The following is a 23,281-nucleotide window of genomic DNA, read 5'->3' on the forward strand; positions in this document are numbered from 1 at the left end:
ACAAATCCTACATCATTTCTTCTGCACAGCTTGTGAATTGATTCGTTTGCTATCAGTGTCCTCCTCCTCCTCAATTCACTTCTATTATAGCAGTGAGAATGCTGATGTTATGTTATGCTGGTGAGAATTCTGTAACTTAGAACAATTGTCTTTGGGGATCAGAAGAGTGGAAGCATTATCTGACCATGGAAAGGAGAGCAGGAGTTCCAGAAGTTGTCCCATTTGGCATCTTTGTAGGGCCAAAGGACAAGGTGGATTAGGAGCGATTGGAGGATCTTCTTGTTTAGAAGAAACTTGCACTAGATTATGGTGTGAGTGACCTCTACAGTATACCCAGAAGAAGAACCAATTAAGAAAAGATTAAGGGTATTGGGAGTGAGGAGGGTAATCAAGTTAGTCCCTCCATGTGAGAGACCTCCCAGTGATGGTACTGCTGGTTCTTTTTATTTTTCATCTGTCTCTGTTCCCTATGAATTGCAAACATCTGAAAATGGGGATTGTGAACTACTTTAACCATTGCTTTCTGCTAGTTGGTTTGTCTGCAAGAGTCGAGAGCATTGCTGTTTTCTTTCCCATGGTCTGGGGAAAAGGCCCAAGGCTTACTGTGCTATGATAGCTCTCATGTTTCTACTTTTGGGAACAGTCATTGTTTGCCAGATAGCTGGTGTCCATGTCTAGCTCTGTGGCAGGTTCTGATTTTGCCTTTGAGAATAAGTTTTTCATCCTCAAGTTTATAAGGGCTTCCTCAACAAGTCCCAACCCAGTACAGAAACATTTTGCATATCAATAGACAAGAACTGCCTTTCCAGTTCCAGTTCTGGAAAGAAAGAACAGAACTGGAAAATTAAGGGAGAGGCCTATATCCATTAGTGAATGGAAAGAGGAAAAAGAAGATAACAAGAAACAGAAAAAGAGAACTTTCAATTATACCATCTTTTCTCATTATACGTGCAACAGTTGTTTGTCCGTTTTTTGGAAAATTTTCATCCTTCTTTATCCTGCCAAGGGTTTGGCAGAATCTCCCACAAAAACTGTGAGTAAAAACTCCATTCTGGAATCCTTATTGAGACATCCTCCCAGAAATAACTGCGGCATCATCATTCAAGGAAATACCAATCAAGGGAATCCCTGAGAATACTTTGAAGTTTTCTCGAGGAGTAATATCACATTAGAACCTTCTCAGTGTTCCTCAAAGAAATGTATTCCCAATTTTGGCAGTCTGTTTGGCTGAGTGATTAGTGTATTTGCTGTCCAACCAACAGGCTGTGGGTTCAAATCCTGCCATGGACATAAATGTTTGTGATTTTCTTTAGGTGGGAGATGAATTTCATTGCTCAGTATGAGACCACCACCCTGCTGATTGTAGGCCTGAAGTTGCTTGAAAGAGTCCATGTGTGGTCTTTATTCCAGAGTTTTTCTAGACTATATAAAAAATAAAATAAATTAAAAATACCAAATATAAAAATAAATTAAAAATATTAATCAAAAAATATAAAATTAATAAAAAGTAGAAAAAAAAAATCAGTCCACCTACAGTACAAATGTATATTATAGGTTTACAGAAAATCCTTTCACGAGTGGGAGATACATAAAAAAGAGACCAAGGAATGACCAGTTATAGAGAAATTCTCATTTGCATAGATGATATCTTAGTAATATCTTAGTACTGACAAAGAATATCATCCTTACAGTTAACCGCATCATCAGCGAAAGCAGGGTATCTCAATTGTCCATGTAGTCTCTATATCCTGAACCCTTGCCTTCAAATCAGAAATACAATCGTGCTCACACTCCCTGTCATTGCTGTACTTGGATGTGTCAGTAAAGAGCATGAAAATAAAGACTAAGTGCAACTAACTTTTTTTTTTAATATTCTAGTATCTTCTGACATCCTCTGATGCAGAGATTCTCAACCTATGGTACGCCTACCACTGGTGGTACATGAGTCACTGCCGGGTGGCATGAAAAAAGAGTATAAAATAAAAGGGTAAATTAACATATTTTTTTTACTCGCAACATGAGTTGAGAATTAAAAATGTATACAAAATATTTAACAGTTATTTTTGTATGATAATATACAAAAATAATTCGGAAGTTCAATTTGAATTCAATGAGTATTAATCAAATGACAGTGACAGAAAGTCACTTGAATATATTTGATCAGACAACAATGGGAAACAGTTTGTCCGTTGTCCTTTGTTTAGCCACGAGCTGCAGTTACAGTTAAGAAAGTAGTGGTGTTAGATTATTGTCTTTGAATGTGAGATTTTATTTGTGAAATTGTCATATTTATATGTAGTTTGTGCCAGAGGATAGAAACCAAAACATGAATAAGTGGTTAACGAGCGGGTCTCAAAAAAGATCGAAGGGAGAAATGAGTGTAAGCAGGGGAAACAATTCTTCTCTGCCAGAAGCCACTACTTCGAATCCTAACCAACTGACAGAGGACATCATTGTACAAGAATGCAACAAAAAGTCCCGTACAGCACACCATAAATATAATCTTAGTTATTTATCATATGGTTTCACATATATTGGAGAAGAAACCGCACACTGTTCCCCAGTGTGTGATTTGTTATGAAACGCCATCAAAACATTCGATGAAGCCTTCCCTTCTTAAACGTCATTTTGAAACCAAGCATGTCGATTTAAAACACAAACCTTTGGAATATTTCCAGAGAAAACTGTCCAATTTGTCAGCAAGAAAAAACACATATCCTCATTTTCAGGATTTAACACGAAGACTCTGGAGGCATCTTATGAAGTCAGTTTAAGAATAGCTAAGGCAGGAAAACCTCACACGATTGGAGAGTCATTAATATTACCAGCAGCTACAGATGTGGTTAGAATTGGGGAAAAGGTAGCAAAACAACTTGAAATGATTCTACAACTAGCAGAAAATGATCCATTTAAGAAATAATCTAATTTCCAAAGAGTATGGGATAGAACACTATAAAATATTGTGGAATGAAAAACAAGAAATAGAAAACAATGAGATAACTCACAGAACTGAAGATATCAGTATACAGAAAAGTACAGAAGAAATACTAATGGAGGAATTAGAAAAGGAATTTTAAAAAATCAAGAAGTAGAAAATGCCTGATCCTGGATTTAATATGTTTGAGCTTTTTAAATATCCAGACAATAGCTTAAAAGAAAATGTACTGAAACTCTTCAGTAATAGCTGGAAATATGAAAAGATCCCAAAATAATGGGAAACTGGAATAGTAATAAATATTCACAAAAAAATGTCCAAAGGACCAATGTGAAAATTACAGAGGCATTAAATGATATGCAAATATCTTGAAGGACAGACTAATTAAATATACAGAAAAATATTTAGAAGAAGAACAGTGTGGTTTTAGAAGAGGGAGAGGATGCACAGATGCCTCTTGCATAATACAACAGATCATAGAAAAAAAGAAAAGAATTTAACCTGTCCACTTTCCTTCTATTTATTGACTATGAAAAAGTGTATGATAACCTGAACAGAAATCTACTCTGGAAAATGTTATAAGATGATAAAATACCTCCTCAATTAATTAACACAATAAAAAGTCTATACAGAGAAACAAAACTTTGCATCAAATTTGCAGATGACACATTGTCAGAACCTATAACTATAAATAAAGGAGTAAGACAAGCCTGTGGCTTGTCTTACGCCTTTATTTATAAAAAGAAGAGACCTTGGACATCCAAGATTAAGATGGAAAGATCAACCTCATCTGCAGAGCAGGACATAAAAAGCCTATACCTAAATTTGTTTATACAATGAAGGGTTACTTGAACACAAGCACTGCAATACTGTAGTGCTTGTGTTTTTGAGGGTTTTAATGACTCCAAGTTTTTGTGAAGCATAGTTGTAAGAATTAGCACCACCCTTCATTAGCATGCAAAAGAGTTAGCCGTGCCCTTGACCTGGTTATTTAATTAAAGTCTTGCAGTGGGGAAGATTATTGAGGAGTGAAAAGAAGGGAAAATAATACCCCTCCACAAGCATAGTTTGAGAACAGAAGTTTCCAATTAAAGACCGATTTGTATATCTGCAGTTGTGATCAAAGTGTTGGAAAAATTGATTAGAAATGGAATACAGGATTGGGTTGATAGACACAAGACTTTCCATGCTGACCATCACAGAAAGTCTTGTGTCTATTGGGTTGATAGACACAAGACTTTCTGTGATGGTCAGCATGGGGTTTGTGAAAGGCAGGTCTTGTTTTAGCAATCTGCTTATGTTTTACGATAAGGGGACAAATGTGTTGGATAAGGGATATTCAGCAGTTTTTTTTTGGCTTTGCAAAGGCATTTGATAGATTACCACAAGACAGATTGGTGTTAAAGCTACAAAAGATGGGATTAGATAGCAGATTGGTTAGAATGGATTGAAGCTTGGCTTTCTGAAAGATACCAGCAAGTTATGTATGATGGAGCAGTGTCTCAGAAAAGGAAGGTTGCCATTATCATACCTCAGAGTTCTGTTCTTGAGCTCCTACTGTTTAACTTATTTGTTAATAATATTTCATGTGGATTTATTGCTATCACATGGATCTTCAAATGTTTGCCGATGTCGCAAAGTTAGGTAGAATTATCAGGAGCTGATGTTAATTCTCTACAAGAAGATTTGAATAGACTTTTAGCTTGGACAAATGAGTGCCATTGCAGTTTTAATATTAATAAATGCAAGGTGTTATTACACTTCGGGATACAGAGATATAAGGTTATGTATTGTATTGATGGAGCTGTACTTCAGAAGTGGATGAGATTTGGGATCTTGGAGGGATGGTAGACAGTGGACTGAAGTTCTGAAGGCACATCTCAAGTGTTACAAAGACTGCACATCGTATTTCTGTTATGATATGCTTTGCATAAGTAAGGTGTCTTCGTTACCTCCAATTGGTGAGAGCAATCATGTGATATTGACTTGGGAGGTTGCAAAATTTGTAGATTTCTTTCTTAAGAAGGGGTATACACGGAACTACAGGTTAGGCAATTATAACAAGCTTTGGAGTGAGCTTACAGCTATCCCATGGCAGAACATATTGCAGGGGAAAGATGTTAGCAGTGTATGGGATAAAATCAGTGGGTATCTGAGGAAGGCAACATCAGATTGTGTCCCCAAGGTCAGGAAGACAAACAAGGTAGTGTTAAATGGATGAGTAGTAGCATCAAGCTTGATCTGCAAAAAAAGAAAATGTTATAGGGAATTTACAAGGAGAAAGGCAATCAGTACACCCATTAGCAGTACAAGGCTCAAGCTAGGAAGGTTACCAGCATAGTAAGAAAAGCTAAATCAGATTATGAGAAGACCCTAGCCAAGGAAGAATCAAGGGTAATCCCAAAGAGTTCTTCCACTCTGTGGCAAGTAAAAGGAAGAATGACTTTCGAAGGATAACTTTAGTGGGTGTTGATGGTATTGAGGTGACCAATTCAGATGTAAGAGTAGAGTTACTGAGTGATTACTTTTCAAAAGTCTATCACTCAAGTGAGGATATCTCTGTACCCATAGCAATAACTAATGTGATAATCAAAGTTAAGAAATCAGAGGTACTTAGTATATTGCAAAATTTAAATGCAAACACTGCTGTAGGTTTAGATGGAATATCAGCTCGGGTGTTGCGTAAATGTGCAAAGGAATTGTCAACGCCTCTTACTTGGTTATTTAACTTAAGTTTGAACTCTGGTATGGTTCCTAGGGAGTGGAAGGAAGGCAAAGTAGTTCCTTTGCATGAAGGTGGCTCTAAAACTGCAGTAGTTAATTACAGACCATTCACCATCTCAGGAGTGGTGGTAAAAGTATTGGAAAAGTTGGTTAAAGACAAAATTCAAGAATGGGTGGATCAGGATATGATACTGTATAGGGGCCAGCATGGTTTTGTTAAAGGTCGATCCTGCCTTAGCAATTTATTAACTTTTTATAATAGAATGACATTTGAGTTGGAAAAGGAAATGGCTACACAGTGGTACTTCTGGATTTTGCTAAGGCTTTTGACAGGATACCCCATGGAATACTGTTGCTCAAATTGCAGCAGATGGGGATGGATACTAAAATGGGGATATGGATAGGAGAATGACTCAGGGAGAGATACCAGAAGGTGGTGTATGGAGGAGCAGAGTCCAGGATGAGGCAGGTGACCAGTGGTGTGCTTGTGCCATTGTTGTTTAATTTGTACATAAATGATATCGGAAATGGCTTAAAGGGAGATATTCAGTTGTTTGCTGATGATGCAAAGTTGCATAGCCCAATAAAAAATCAAGCTGATGTTGAGAGCTTGCAGGATGATTTAAATAAGTTGGCAAAATGGGCAAAAGGTAATGGATGTCAGTTCAATGTGGAAAAGTGGAAAATTATGCATTTTGGGATTAAAAGATTACCAGCTATGTACTACATTAATGGAACGGTACTCCAAGAGATTGATGAGGTTAGGGACTTCAGGGTGTTGGTGGATAGGGAGATGAAGTTCAGGGAACACATTGCTAAGGTGTCCAAGATTGCACATAGGATTACTTGGTTATTGAGGAACACGCTAACATCTAGAGATAAAGAGGTTATTATTCCCCTTTATAAAGCGTTGATACTTCCATATTTGGATTACTGTGCTCAGGTCTGGTCACCTGGATTCCTTGGAGATGAGGAGGTTGTGGAGAGGGTTCAGAGGAGAGTGACTAAGTTGGTGAGTGATGTAAAAAAATGCTCCCTACATTGATAGATTGAGAGCTTGTGGATTGCAGTGGTTGGTTGGTAGGCGGAGAAGAGGGGATATGATAGAAACATTTAAATTACTAAAAGGTTTTCATAAGATTGATGCAGGGGAAATGTTTCAGCTGTGTGAAAGTGATGGAAGAACAAGAGGTCATCCCTGGAAATTAAGGAAAAGTGTGGTTAACAAGGATGTGAGAACGAGGTTTTTCACCTGGAGGTTGGTGAATGAGTGGAATGCATTGCCTGACTCAGTTGTGAGTTCTTTGTCTGTAAATGAATTCAAGAAGAGATATGATACATATTGTTTTTGATAGTTTGGGTTTCCTGTGATGAGTCTACTGACTCCATGGAGATACCCTTAATAATAATAATAAAAAGTACATTGACATGTCGTGATAAGTACGTAAGTGGTAGTGGTGCCTCTATAATAAGGCACTGGTCAGACCACATGGACTATTGTGCTCGAATTTGGTCACCTAGTTTTCTGATGTGGAAACACTAGGGATGGTCCAAAAACAAATAAAGTGATATCAGGACTCTCGATTGTTGGTTATGAAGAGCATTTGAGAGAAATTTTATCAAATGCATGAATAGCATTTGAGAGAATGTGGATTACAGAGGTTGGTGGATAGGAAAAAAAGAGTACATATGATGATGATGTAAATTTGTAGACAAGTGTTCTTGCCACAGATTGTTTCTGGTGAGATTTTTACAGGGTAGTTCACCATTGCTTCCCTGCCCCCCCCCCCATTTTATCTAGGCTTGGGACCTTACATATGATAGAGACGAAGTTAATTAAGGGATTCTATCAGATTAATATAGAAGGAATTATAAAAAGAGTGGATGTTAAGATTGGAACAATGAAAGGCCATTTCTGGAAGTTGTACAAAGATATGGTGTAGAAGGATGTGAGGAATAGATTTTCTATGTGGAGAGTTGTTAGTATTGTATTGTATTAGAGTGTATTGTGAGTGCAGTTAGTGTAAATAACTTCAAAGCTCATAATGATACATGTTGCTGGTTGATTGGTTCCTTTGAGAAGTAATTTTCTGTGATACGTTATTGTTACAGGGTTTCCAAAATTCAAAAGTTCCCATTTTTTCTCTTCTATTTGTGTTAAAGTAAAATTTTGGCCTTTGTTTTTGGCTTGTTTTTAAACTTATAAACCTTTTTGAATTATGTATTGTACATCTGTTTTAAAATTTGTCTGTATCGTCCTTGAAGAATAACTTCTCTTTCTTCATTGTCTTTGGTATTTTTTATATAGGTGCTTATACTGATTTGCTGGTTTATGACTCTTAATTTAATGGTTTGGGAATTAAATATATAACAAGCCTTCTCTTTGGGAATTAAGGTTTGGTATTCCCATGTATGTATTTTCTTTTAAATCATTCACTGAAATACCTGTGTAATTTAAATGATACAGTAGTCCTTCCTCCTCCTCCCCCTTTATCTGTGGTGGGGGGGAAATGTTCCAAGACACCCTGCAGATACCTGAAACCAAGGATAGTACCAAACCCTATATATACTATGTTTTTTCCAATGATTTAATTTAAAGTTTAATTTATAAATCACAGTAATTACAGGTACAGAAATTAACAACAATAACTAATAATAAAATAGAACAATTATAACAACATACTGTAATAAAAGTTAGCTGAATGTGAATGGAATATTAGCATACATTTTTCTGTTATTATTATTTATTTATTTTATGAAGTCGAGAAGGCTATAAAAGGATAAATAAAAGTATATTGCGTCTCCAGTTCATTCTAAATGAACTGGAGACGCAAGCCAAAAACAAAGGCCAAAATTTTACTTTAACACAAATAGAAGAGAAAAGATGGGAACTTTTGAATTTTGTAAACCTTGAAATTATAAGGTATCACAAGGAAGCACTTTACGGTTTCTCTTTGGCATATGCAAATTGCCAGGATCACTCTTGTGCTTTCGGGCCATTATGAAGTAAAATAAGGGTTACTTGAACACAAGCACTGCGATACTGTGACTGTCGATCCGATAACCAAGAACTACTCAGAATGGTGCACAATTTAAAACTTATCGTTTCATGCCGTTTCATGAAACTGAACGTTTCATGCCGACGAACTGTCAGCGAACTGTTGCCATGGTGTGGCACTACCAAGTGGTCACTTACGCTTGGATACGCTGACAGTTCGTTGGCATGAAACGTTCAGATCGTAGTTTTCGATCTTAGTTTCGCTTACTGGCTGAAAAACAACAAGGGATTTTTATCACCTTAACTGATCAACCTCGCCAGAAAAAAATAGCTGTTTGGCTTTTCATCATAATTATACTATGTTATAATATATAATATAGTGACACACCTTTCTGGCAATCGTATTGCAACAGTATGTAAGTTCTTTTCACTTAAACTCTGATATTCTAGGTCTAGCTACTCACTGATGAGACCTCAAAAAAGGTTGAAACCGGTCTGGGTAGTGACCTCTCCTCATAATGTAAAACAGTACTACATCTCCTAAGAGCTGTGTGTTTTTACATTATGAGAAAATATCAAGAACAGTGAGGGAGCTTGCTCCACCTTTGCAACGAGCTGCCGTGGTGTGACACTACCAAGTAGTCACTTACGCTTGGATACGCTGACAGTTCGTCGGCATGAAACTTTCAGATCGTAGTTTTCGATCTTAGTTTCGCTTACTGGCTGAAAAACAACAAGGGATTTTTATCACCTTAACAACTCAGGGATGCTGAGGATTGTAGATTGTATTCTCGTAAACTCTCTCAGGTCAGTTTACAAAACTTTTAGTTTTGTAAGTTGTTTCTATGAATACTTGGCTTTGAAATAATGTTGAATCTGGTATTCACTTTGCCTATGTAATTATAAATTGTTTATTTCTGGAATTTTCCATTTAATATATTTGGACCAGGGTTCACTGCAGATGACTGAAACTGCAGAAAGCAAACCCATGGATAAGGGAGGGGAGGACTATGGTATTCATAAATAAATTTCAGAGAGAAACGAAGTAATTTACATTCTGCTATAGTAAACTATGCATATAGAACTGCACTGAAAATTTTGGGATGAAACGTCTTAATTATCTTTTGCTGAAATATTTCTAGTTTGCAGTTTTTCCTGTACATATTGTAAATAGTTAGTAAGAAAATAACTTATTAGTCAAGTTATCTTTTATATATCTTTATTCTTTTTTTTTTTTTCTCCCTCTTCTTTTTTTCAGTATTTAATTTTAAAGTTGGAACACCCTTCTGTTGTAGAAGCCATTACATTTGGGAAGTATGAAAAGACTCATGTTTGTAATCTAAAGAAGTTCAAAGTATTTGGTGGATTAAGCGATGAGAACATGATTGAACTCCTAGATAGGTAAGTTTCTATTCCGTGTGCATTTTCTGATTAATTGCACACTCATAATTTCATAACGTCATAAAAAAATATTTTTGTTCATTTGTTATTTAGTTTTAGTATTTATGAAGATTTTCTTTATAAATATTCTAACAAAAACAGGCTATAATAGCCGTAATTATAATTGTAAAGATTTTCTTATTTTTGTTAGGTTGATTGTTTTGTAAGATAGTGTAAATTTAGTAATCAGATCTTTTATTTACTTGGATGTCTGTTCTACTTATAATGAACATTTTAGGATGTGAGCAAAGGCGTGAGAAGCAGGTTCTTTGGATGGAGGGTGGTTGGTGAGTGGAATGCATTGCCTGAGTGTGTTGTGGATACATTGAATCAGTTTAAGACACGGTTGGATGAGCATTGTATGCAATAGTGAATACTTCCCACGATGAGTCTCTGACTCCATGGAGGTCAAATGTTAATAATAATAATAAACTTTTTTTTTTTGTCCGTGCAGTTAGTCTAGTGGCTGTGTTCTTCGCAACCATATGCCTGGAGAAGGAGTGTCCTAAATTCTATTCCCATCGGTGACGTGAGGAGCTGAAGGATCTTCCTCAGCCATAGTCAAGTTAGCCGGTCTTGGACGTGAACAGTAGGTTTTTTCCCCAGTTTATCCTGGGGTTTTTTGTCTTGCAAAGCAGGCAAACCGACCTTGAGAACTCAACACTACAGGACATAGAATACACCAGGGCATAGGGCTGACTACCTTATCCTGTGAATGGTTTGAGGTCCGATGATTAATAAACCTTCAACACCGCAAGGTAAAAGAGGGTACAAAGAATCCTTTCTTTTAGTGTTATAGGTGATCAGCATTCATTTTAGAAATTATGGACTTTACAACCGTGTTATAAATAACTCTTTTAATATCCCGAAGTTTCGATCTTCATATTAAGATCATCATCTGGAGCATATACAAATATACAGGTTAAGCTAGGTTACATTACATACAGCAAGCTAGAGAAACAATGAATTGATCACAAGTTATTCTACTGGCATGATCTCTAGTGAAAAAAATAAAATAATTAAATTAATTAATTTTATAAACTGCATTAAGCTAAATTCTATTTATGATAACATGAATAAACATTCTTTCTTACAGATGGTTTTCTTTCAGTAACAATGATGTCCTATTTTTAGCATTACAATTGTTATTTTTGACTTAGGATCCTGGATTTTCTACAGTCCTATTTATAGTTGCCCTTAGAGAGGATGGTTCCTTGGGTCAAATATATGCCTTCCATATGTTGGGGATTTTTAGACCATCGTTATTGTTCAGATTGGGGTGGTTGGTAATAATCTCACAGGTTTCCTTAAATTTACGTTCATACCATGTTTTGGTGTGGTGTAGACAACTAGTGCTTTTCCAGTCAATTCTATGTAAGGTGTTCAGAGCATGATCAGGAAGGCCAGCTTCACCATAATTATTATATTTAATGTATCGTTTATGTTCTTTTTGTCTGATAGGAATTGTGCGTTCTGTTTCTCCTACATATGGTATGTTACAGGTGCAATAAATACGGTATACTCCAGGGTGGGCTAGTGGAGGGAGTGGGTCTTTGGATGTGTTGAGTAAGCTTTTTAATTTTGCAGGAGGTTTAAAAGGTGGCTTTGAGGTTGTATTTTTGTAGTATTCTGTTTATTTTATCTGATGTCCCTTTAATGTAAGGAATGGTTATAGTTTTATTGTAGTCTGGTTTGTCTTTGTTTTTTATGTCTTGTAGAGAATTTTGTTAATAGTGTTTTGGCTGTACCCATTTTTTTGAAAAGTATTGCTGATAACTTTAAATTTGTCTTTCAGTGCCTGTTCACTGGAGCAGATCTTCAGAGTCCTGTTTTTTAGAGTATTAATGACACCTAGTTTTTGTGTTAGGTGGTGGTCGTAGTAGTTTATGTATATATATTGGCCAGTATGTGTCAGTTTCTGGTAAACAGAGAAGGAAAGATTGTCAGAAGGAAGATGTGTGGCAAGTGTATCTAGAAATGGAAGTATGTTCTGTTTTCAATCTCAATTGTGAACTATATGCGTTTGTGTTGTTTGTTTAGGTGGCTAAGAAATGTGTCTAGTGTCTGATGGCCATGGGACCAGATCGTGAAAACGTGGACCAGGGGTCGGCAAACTTTTTAGACCATGGAATCCTTGATCCCTCCGACCCCCATCATGTTAAATAAATGAATGAATGTTATCAATAATAAATTTCTCAATTTAAAAATAACTCCTTCATCCTTTTATTTCATTACTGCTTCTCGATAGAAATAGTTAAATTTAAAGAAAATACTTAAAGAAATTTATAAAGAACATTAAACATTTACTTACATTTTATTGATTTGCTTGGAATGTTAATGAGAAGGATGTGTTTGATGAATAGTAGTCAGTTGACGTTGCATATTTATTAGGTACTACTCAAAATTGTTTTAGGTGTTTATTGACCCCCTTTTGATTCCTAGACATTTATCGATAGCCACATCGACACCCCCAGCGATCGATATCACCCACTTTGCCTATCCTCTGCTCTAGACAGTATGAACCTCATAGTTCATACTTAGACTAATTTGAACTCGCAAAGTCCATTTTTTTGAAAAAAAAATGCTTTTGGAAAAATAAGTTAAAAGAAAGGAAATAATTACACTTCCTTATGAAAGATTTATTATTATCATCATCAATTTCCTGATATGTACCTTCAAGTGGTGTTCTAACCTAACCTGATTCCTCCAAATCAGTCTATTACTTGTGAACACTCCTATATTGTCATATTGCCAATCCACCTAGATTTTGTCTTCCTCTAGATCTCTCCTGCCATTTTGGCATCAAACACCTGATTTGCTGACCTTTCCTCGCCCATTCGATTTAAGTCAGGGGGGGTCGGCAAAGTGGTTGATATCGACCCCTAGGGGGTCGATGTGGCTATCCAGGGGTCAATAAATATCTAGGGTCAATAAACACCTAAAACGATTTTGAGTAATGTCAGTAAACATGCAACATCAACTGGGTACTATTCATCAAACACATTCTTCTCATTAACCATTCCAAGGAAATCAATAAAATGTCAGTAAATTTATTATTATTATTATACAAATGCCTCCAGGAATCAAGAGTCATCAAGGGAGGCTATAGTAAGATGTTCTTTATAAATTTCTTTAAATATTTCTTATAGAGTGGGTGAAGGAATTATGATTTTTAAATTGAGAAATTTATTATATAACATTTATTCATTTATTTTACTCTTGAGAGACACTTGTGACATTATAATTAGGAATTATAGACACGTTAACACAAGAATATTTTAATATTTGCCAAATATTTCAGTTTGAAACTTACAGACTATCTTCAGTGGCTACATAGGAACAGTTTTTAACAAGGTGGAATACCAACAATTGATCATTCAAAAGTAGAACGAGCCGCGTGATGTTACATTGCTAAGCATTAAAGAGAGGAAAAATTTCATCAGCGTGATGACTAAATTATAGGTATTAATTCACAATTTCATATAATAATCTTAATTTATAAATAACATTAGACTAATATAGGAATTAAAAGTCTCAATTAAAAAAAATAAAAATAAATTTAATGTGTTATCCGGATTAAACTTTCCCATATTTTTGATAAGGATATACAGTCATTTTGATTCAAGTTAGGATGTTGAAGTAGTGCCTGAGCACTCTCTTTGAATAGGTGTTCGAATTTATAGCGACATCTGTATAGAAGGCAAGTCTTGGACCGGAGGATCTTGTGGCTTGTCTCTATCCTGTGCTGAGCCAATCCAGACTTATTGGATTTGTTGTGCAGAATGTATGATTGATGTTCTTGAATTCTTTTTTTTTTCTATAGAGCATCCTGTTTGTCCAAAGTAGGACAGAGAGTGCTGAGGTCTTACTTCAACGCCCTAACTTGAATCGAAGTGACTGTATAGCCTTATCAAAAATATGGGAAAGTTTAATCTGGATAACACATTAAAATATATATATATTTTTTAATTGGGACTTTTAATTCCTACATTAGTCTAATGTTATTTATAAATTAAGATTATTATATGAAATTGTGAATTAATACCTATAATTTAATCATCACTCGGATGAAATTTTTCCTCTCTTAGCAATGTAACATCATGCGACTCGTTCTACTTTTGAATGATCAATTGTTAGTATTCCACCTTGTTAAGAACTGTTCCTATGTAGCCACTGAAGATAGTCTGTTAGTTTCAGACTAAAATATATGGCAAATATTAAAATATTCTTGTGTTAACGTGTCTATAATTCCTAATTTATTCATTTATTTAACATGATGGAGGGTCAATGAGGGATCAAGAATTCCTGAAAATGTCACTGGTCTAAAAAGTTTGCTGATCCTGATTTAAGTGATCCTACCACCTTAGATTAGCTCTGCTGACTCATTGATGTGATCTGATTTTCCCTTTTAGTCGTTTCCGACCATAAGTGACTTTGTAGGCATTACCCACAAAGTATTCCTGGTGAGATTTTTACAGTCTGACTCATTCTTGAATGCTAATAATGTCAAGTTTTTTCCTAATATCTTAATTTATGCCATTGGTTCACTCTCCTAATTTTTCTTAGAACCCGCATTTGATGAAAGAGACTAGAGACCACGATATATTGCTGTTTTGGTGTTTTGGCTCATTTCTCTTTTATTCCATATAAATTTATTCAGCTGGCTACTGGCCATATCAGCTTTGCTTATTCTGTTGTCTGTTTCCAGATTTAATGTGCCACCTTCATTAAAACTGTGCCTAAATAGTACAGATATTTTTCTTGTTCTGTAGGCTCTCCATTCAGAATGAAACTGAAGTTTTCTATGTTCCTGCCTATTTTCATAGTTTTGGTCTTTTTATTGCTGATTTTCATGCCAAATTTGTTTCAGCTGTTATTCAGTTTAGTTAGAGAATACTAGAGACTTGCACTAGATGTGTTTTGGAGTACAACATCATCTGTATAAAGCAAAGAGCTAAGTTTGACATATCCGATTCTAATATCTGCCCTGAAGCTACTTTCTTTCATAATGTGGTCCACAGACCCTGGGGATCTCCGATACATCCTCAGGTGATCTTCAAGTGTTTGTGAATGATTACATGGTGTGCGATTTCTTTGCTTTGACAAGTAATAGAATGTGTTTATTGTTTATTCTTGTTTACTAGAATTTTTTTTGCTTAGGATATATATATATATATATATATTACACACACACACACACAAGTATGTGCATTTCTAGTGATTAACTGAGTTATTCTCAGTAATTTTAATATGCTTTTACTAGCTATTATTGTTATTCCTATAAGTGAGATACAGCCAGTTCCTGTATGTTATGAAAGAACAAAACATTCTTTCAAACTATTTCATAAACTTTTTGAGTTCTACGAACTAGTTGTAGTTCCAAGAGAAGGGAGTCTTATTAATGTGGTTCTCAGATATGGTCACAAGACTGAGCTCGCATCGAGATTAAACTAGCAGAAGAGCGCATAGTACCTTTTGTTCATAGTCGCAGAATACTGTCTACGAAGGTACTAGGAGTTCCTATCACTGTCAACACCTTGACTATGCGTTCATTTGCTCTAGAAGTAGGATTGTTCTTTGTTAAAGATGTTTGAGTTAAGTGGCAAGCAAATGCTTTCCACTTAATTTGAGATTGTGAATTATGATTATCATTTGAAGTATCAGCTTCTATGTGAAAACATAAAGAAGTGAGTACACTTTTTTGTCTTATTTTGCAGTAATATTTTCTTTTAAATAAATTCAAATTTTTACAACCTCTTCCAAACCTCATTATTATTGAATTTAATAGTATTTTATATTATATCAAAATATTGCTTTTTAATTTAAGGATGGATTTGGCTTAAAAATAGCAGATTAGAAGTCTTGCTTTCTGAACTCCCATTCGCACATCTACTTATAAAAATGCTGTAGGAGATATAACTGAAATATCAGACAGCCCCCTGACTCAGAAAAAGGAGAAATCTACTCCAAGGAAACTGGGAGAAGCTGTAAATAAGAAAAGAAGATATGAGGAAAGTTATCTTTCCTCATATATCCTCATATGCATGCTGGATGAAAAGTCACTAAAGGCAATCATGACAGTATCACTTTCCAATGATACAGTAACTCATCAAGTTAAAGATTTATCTGCAAACATTAAGAACAAGTGTTATCTCGTCTGCAGAATTGCAATTTTGCCTTACAAATGGACAATTCTACTGACTTTGCAGGACTGGCTGTTTTGCTTGTATTTGTTTGGTATCTACACCACTAATAATTGAATGAGATCTTCTTTTATGTGAATATCTGACAACAAATACAAGTGAAGTTGAAATATTCAGTATTCTGAATCTTTTTTGAATCCCAGGGTTCATCCTGGAATAATTGTGTTGACATTTGCACTATGGTGCAAAAGCTATGAAAGGTAAAGCTGTTGGTGCCATTGCATGAATTAAGGAAGTTGGGCCAAGGATTACTAGTAGGCATATTCTTCACCATCACTCATTTGCAGTAAAGCAGTTCCAGTTTCACTTATAAATGACCTTGATGAAACAGTGAAAATCATTAATTTTATTAAGACTTGACCCCTAAGTATACATGCTATTTTAATATTCTGTGTGATGAAATGTGAAGTGTGCATAAGGCCCTTCTAGTACATACTGAAGTATATGATGGGGAAAAGCACTTGTTCGATTGTTTGAATTGCATGCTGAACTAGCTACATTTTTCATGGAACATGATTTTTACTTGAAGGAGAGAAGAGACTGATAGACAGAATATGGTTATTCAGACTTGGATATTTGGCAAACATTTTCTTGAAATTGAACAAAGTGAATTTGTCACTTCAAGGAAAGCAACTGACTGTATTTGTTGCCAATGATAAAATTGAAGCTTTCAAGCATAAATTACAATTTTGGAAGACTTGTCCATAGTTGCGAACTCAGCTTGACATCTTCCCATTACTTCAAGGCTATTCTGATGAGATCAGTGGTGATATTAACGAAAATCGTTCTTTATATAATGAAATATGCCAACATTTGGAAGATCTGAATGATTCTATGAACCACTATTTTCCAAATGACCACTACATGATGTTACAAAATCATACATGGGTAATAGATTCATTCAAAGTACAAGATAGACCAATAGATTTTAATGCAACAGATTATGAACAGCTCATTGACGTGGTTTTAGACTGCACATTGCAACAGGATTTTCAGAAACTGCCACCTCCTGAATTTTGGTGCCGCATCAAAGAAGAATATTCTTATTTGAAATTATTTGAAAAGGCTGTTAGAATACTCCTTCCTTTTCCAACCACTTTTCTTTGTAAGGCTGGATTTTCTTCATATGCCTCAACCAAACATCATATCACAACAGATTGAATGTTGAAGCAGATATATGAATTCGTCTATCATCTAAGCAAGACTTTAAAGAGATATGTAAAAATGTAAAACAAAGCCATTCATCTCACTAACTTGATGAAAAAAATGTTTATTTTTCATAACAATATGTTAGTATGTAAAGACTTTATTAGAGTTATTATTAAATAAAGAATTATTTTACAAAGTTCTCAGTTTTAATTTTCAATTTGGTGAACACTAATGATACAGCTGGCATAAACAAAAGCTCATGGGGGGGGCCTCAGTAATTTTTAAGAATGTAAAGGGGTTCTGAGAAAAAAAAAGTTTGAGAACTGCTGATATAGATGATGAATAAGAGTATAGATAATGTGCATCCTTGTCTTACCTCCTTCTTTTACATCAAACCATTTTCTTGTATTTCCTTCAATTCTAATAACTGACAACTTAAATATAGACTATGCATTGCTTTGTATAATGTTGCATTCATCCTATATAATTGTAGTGTTTTGAAAAGCTTTTCTCTGGGCACCTTGTCATATGCCTTTTCTAGATATACAAAAATACAAATCCTTGTAATATGCCCATGATTTCTCTATTATTTGTCTTACTGTGAAAATTTGATCTTCACAGTCTTTATTTGGCCTGAATTCAGCTTGTTCTTCAAGTTTCTCTTCCACAATTTCTCAACCTCTTTTTAAGTATGCTTTCATTAATCTTACCTGGAACACTTATTAGAGAAATTCTTCTGTAATTGTCACATTCATATTTATTTTTTTTTTTATATATGGGGACTATGAGAGCTCTGTTCCAATCATTGGGAATTTGACATCCTTCTGACCAGGTGCTCTGAATTATGCAGTGCAAAATCTTTATATCTCCATATTTAAGCCTTTCTGGTTGAATATTATCTATTCCAGCTGCCCTTCCACATTTCAAGTGTTTGATTGCTTTTTCTACCTCAAGTATTGATATTTACTCCTCTTTGCATTCCTCTTGAAAATTTTCTAGTATGGTTCTCTCACTGCTTGGTTTGTTTAACAGTCTTTCAAAGTAATCAGCTTCAGACATCTAGACTATCCTTATCTTCAGTTTTTGTCACCTATATCATCTTTGATTTCCTTTTACAGTATTCTTTTCTCCATTTCTAAGCTGCTTCAATAGCCTCCAGAACATTTTGTCACCTTCCTGATATTTACGTTCTACATTCTAACTGAAGTCTTCCCCTGACTTTAGTTTTTTGTTTTGTTTAGCTCTTTCAGATAGCTTAGCACTCTTACATTTTTCTCTGTATTCTTTTTGGACATCTGTTGACTTATTTGCTAGAAACCTTTGGTATGCTTTCTTCTTTTCCAGGATTGCTTCTTTAACTTCTTGTGTCCACCATGGTGTTCTTATTTTTCTATTCTTGCAGATAACTCGACCACTTACCTCCTTAGCTGAATCAATCAGTCAATTCAGTAAGTGAAAGAATTATTGAATTATTCAATTCAATCAATGAAAGAATTATCACCCTTCAAATTACCTATTGAAATTTTATTTCTGTCAAAATGGTTTATGGCTTCAATGTTAATCCTTGATGACATCACAAAAATTACTAAATATATAGTGTTTGAATAAAAGGCAATGAGATACTTAGCAAAAAAGTAACGTATATGCTCTCAGATTCAAAATACTTCGTCTGTCAACTGCTACTGCTCAAAAAAAAAAAAAAGTAATAATATAATAGCTTTGGAAATAAATTCTTTACCAGCTTAGAAATGAGTTATTGGTTTGGGACAAAAATGAAAAAAAAAAGAGAGAGAAACAAAGACAATAGTTAACATGAATACGACTGATTATGAAACTAAACTAACTGCTGTACTCTGATTCTCAGCTTCATTGATACTAGATTTAAAAAAAAAAACTTGACTTGCCAACCCATTAAAAAAAACTCAAAGTGCACTATCCTGTAACTCCACTCCTCTTTGGGTTATTTACCAAGTATTCATAAGTCAGGCACTCCAGTATACCATGTTTTGGATGGAATGAGCTCCACTTAGCAGTGCTCATAAAGAACCATATTGAACATATCAATTCATAAATCAAAAATACTCAATTAATTTTGAAAGAATTTGGATTACCCTCTGTTAATTCTAGCTGGTCTAGATATTCTTATTTACCATTGCTAGCAGATGTTTCCTTTCACAACAAAAATCTATTTTGTTCAGATGGCAGCATTATATCATCATTCTAATTTCTTCAAATGGAAAGATTAGTTTTTTATAGCAAACAGTATCGCTCAGTAGTAGGTACTTCCCTTTCTTCATAGACCCATCTGTTCATGGAAAGATTTGAAGAAACTTATTTTCAAGCTAAATTAAAACCTTATTTGGTGGAGATATCTGAAAACATGGTGACAGGGCCTGATAAATACATTTGCCTGCTAGCCCACGGCAAGTCGATTTTACTAATTGTAAGTAGATTTTTAATTTAAAAATAATAAATAAATAACTTTTCCAACCACAGTACACACTGTTAATTTTGTATAACTCTTTTTTTTGGGATGGTACACAATGGCACGGCATATCAGCACCTTTATTAACAGTAGCACATTATATACAAATGTGGTGTCATTTTAATTTTCAACTTTTGCTGCCAGCAAAGAATGTGTACTGGCACCTATTGTTTGACAAAAGAGGGGAAAAAAAGCACTATTTGAACATATTAAAAAAAAATAGGGGGTGGGGGTTCTTGGGTGAGTAGGGTTTGAATAATATATCATGTCCTGCATGGTGAACCTGATCTCAGTATCTTCATTTCATCAACTTACAATAAAGAAAAAATAATAATAATAAATAAAAATTTACAGATATTGGAAATATCTGCTTAATCCTAAATTTCTACATAAATTTTCAGTTTTATACAAATATTTGTCATCATTAACATCCTGAAAAATAATATTCATTTATCCTCAGTGGTTATCCTAAAAAAAGAAAAGTTTATAAACTACTGTGTACAAAGAAACCACCACAATTGAAATCTACATATATAATAGTAACTATCTCCTTCCATGCCTCAGTGGTATTTCTACTTGTATTGCTTCATGAATTAAATATTAGGGATGTTATGAGCCTCTCTACAGCCTTTTGAGTTCTCCAAAAGACAGCATCCTTAATAAAATATATAGAACTTTTAAAATTCATTCTTCTCTGTATCTAACAAATGTAAGGCTTTCAGAGAGCCTTACATTTATTAGATACAGAGACTTGAGATTTAGAGAAAGATGTTGGAAGTTTTTTCCCACTCGGTTAGACTATAATAAATTTAGTTTAATCCTTTATCCAGTCCTGAAAATATTTCAGGCTCAAACTTTGTTTGCTTACACTTGGATAAAGGATTAAACTAAATTTATTATAGTCTATAACCAATTGGAAAAAAATTTCCAACATCTTTCTCTAAATCCAGAGTAATTTAATAATAAGGTGGTACACCTTTTGGCAACTCGTATAGGTAAATATGACTTCTCCATTGCTTCTGGCTTAGTATCACCACTTCTGGGTCTGGCTCCCACTGACCCAGTGATGAGATCTCAATAAAGGTCGAAACCGGTCTGGGTAGTGGCCCTTCCCTTAATGCATAGCATTATACATCTCCACAAGGAGATGTGCTTTGCATTATGGGAGATACTGAGACAAGGAGTGATGAGAGCTTGATCCACCTTTACTACGAGTTGCCTCAGTCCTGAAAATACTTCAGGCGCAAACTATTTGCTTACACTTGGATAAAGGATTAAACTAAATTTATTAAAGTACAGGAATGATGATGGCAGTCAATTTAGCAGAAGAGCTGTATGAAAATGCCTATAGGTATTTTCAAAAGGCATAAAATAGAAATCAGTGGAAAAGTAATTGGGGTGCTTGTTTATTTGTGAGAGAGTTTTCCTGATAACTATACTGTCCTTTCTGGATAGCAATAACTATTTTTAGGAAGGCTTTATTGGATCACCACTCTAGATGATGATATTCTAAAGTTGGACATAATTGTATATCATATTAGCATTTGTTTTGTTGAAAAGCAGTATTTTGAGTGCAAGAGGTTACCAAGCCATCTTGTATTAGACAAGATGGAGGCCTAAGTCAACCAAAGAAGAGAAAATGCAACTTGGTTGGCAATCTGCACATTATCAAGGGTAAAGGAAAGTGAGATTTTTGGTGTGTGGACAAGAATTTGTTTTTGTAACATTACAATTTTCAAATTTTTTCCTCATCTTAATAGATGGATGACAAGGAGATGAACATTTAGGAGATGCATTGATTATGGAATTTAAGCACTATATGATTTGTAACTAAAAATAAAAAAAAAAGAACAGTGGGTGTCATCTGAAAAACTATGGTTAGGATTTGAGCTTAATGAATGGTCATGTATTTTTTAGAGGAAAAACATGGGTGAAAGTAAAAAAATGTGTAGGTTTGTCTGAAGTCAGTGTAATGTTTTCTCTTGCATTGTCTTATGCCTTGAAGAATCAGGGTTTGAGCTTAATGAATGTCATGTATTTATTAGAGGAAAAGCATGGGTGAAAGTAAAAAAATGTGTAGGTTTGTCTGAAGTCAGTGTAATGTTTTCTCTTGCTTTAAAGAATCAGGACTTAAATAATTTGTTGAATATTGTAAGTGAAAGACCTTCGTTCTAGTAACAATTATTTTGGTTATGTCAGAGTGGGTATTTGGATCATAAATGGAAAGTATAGTCAAACCATGGAACAAAAAGACTAGATTTTGTCTTTTGTTCATGGTTTGGAACAAAATGGCTACAAAAACATTTGGTACCATTGTTGTTGTGCCCGAGGATGTGAGATTGAAAGTGACAGAAGATGGAGGATTAGTGGTATTACCCATTGCTAACAGTAAATATCTTATGATTTGTCCCAGCTTGATAAGAGAAATTGAAAATAAAGCAGTTTTAGTTGTGGATGTTGATATCCTCTAGGAAAACGACCTTATTGTTTTGGTATTTTGACTACAAAAAAATCAGCCATAGAGATAATCAATGGAAGATGATAGATATGGAAAGTAATAAGGACTACAAATGAATGTAGCCAAGTGCAGTGATGAAATTTTGGGTCTTAGTAGATCAAAAAACATTCTTCACCAAACTCTAACATGGGATGTTAGATCTTATGCAAATTGGTAACGTGTGACAGAAGGAGTCATGCAGAGTAGAGTTCACATAATTGACATGGGCAGTGGCAGTTGAGGATTCCAGTAAAGAGTTTGGTTTATTTATTTATTGTTTATTATTTATGTTAGAAGTAGATCTGGTTTAGGCCTGGGTGGTTGTGTACATTTTAAGAACTGCATTATGGTCTGGTCATATATGTTGGTTTAAGTGGATGATTTTTTTTTTTTTTTTTTTGTAATGATTTTTGTGATTTTTTTTTTGTTTTATTTTTTTTAAATAATTTTTTGATATTGTATTTTGTGGAAGATTTTTTATCATCTGCAATATTACTGTATTTATTCATTTATTATAGAAGAGAGAGTTAAAGAATAGGGATCTGCAATGTAGAGATAAAAAAAAAAAATTACTATAGGAAATGGAAATTAGACTACTAGGTATAGAACATTCATAGTCTATTGGAGCACCACCACCTTATTTATTTACGGAAGACCTCCAGTGGCTTTTGCATTGTTTGGTATAAGAAAAATGAAGTGGTTTCCACTTCATTTTTCTTATACATTGTGTAGGTGATACCTTTTACAGGAGAGTGAAAGCAAAATACTGGCCTGTGGAACTGCTTTATTGTTGTATCCTTTGAAATGGGAAAGTTCTAGTTACAGTATGCTATGCTATGTTTGACCAACC

At 34.6% G+C, this 23,281-nt stretch overlaps 1 protein-coding gene across 1 annotated transcript in view; it reads left to right on the plus strand.

Annotated features, from left to right (window-relative positions):
• The window catches only part of muskelin (muskelin 1), a 411,065-nt gene that overhangs the window by 28,370 nt on the left and 359,414 nt on the right, over positions 1–23,281 (plus strand). Inside the window, exon 3 of the mRNA XM_090406668.1 lies at positions 9,916–10,058. Coding sequence (XP_090262794.1) covers positions 9,916–10,058 — 143 coding nt within the window. The remainder of the gene's footprint in view (positions 1–9,915; positions 10,059–23,281) is intronic.

The sequence above is a fragment of the Typopeltis vanoorti genome, chromosome 16 (assembly GCF_054136105.1).
Source record: "Typopeltis vanoorti isolate ZY-2024b chromosome 16, IOZ_Tvanoo_1.0, whole genome shotgun sequence".
Taxonomy (NCBI): domain Eukaryota; kingdom Metazoa; phylum Arthropoda; class Arachnida; order Uropygi; family Thelyphonidae; genus Typopeltis; species Typopeltis vanoorti.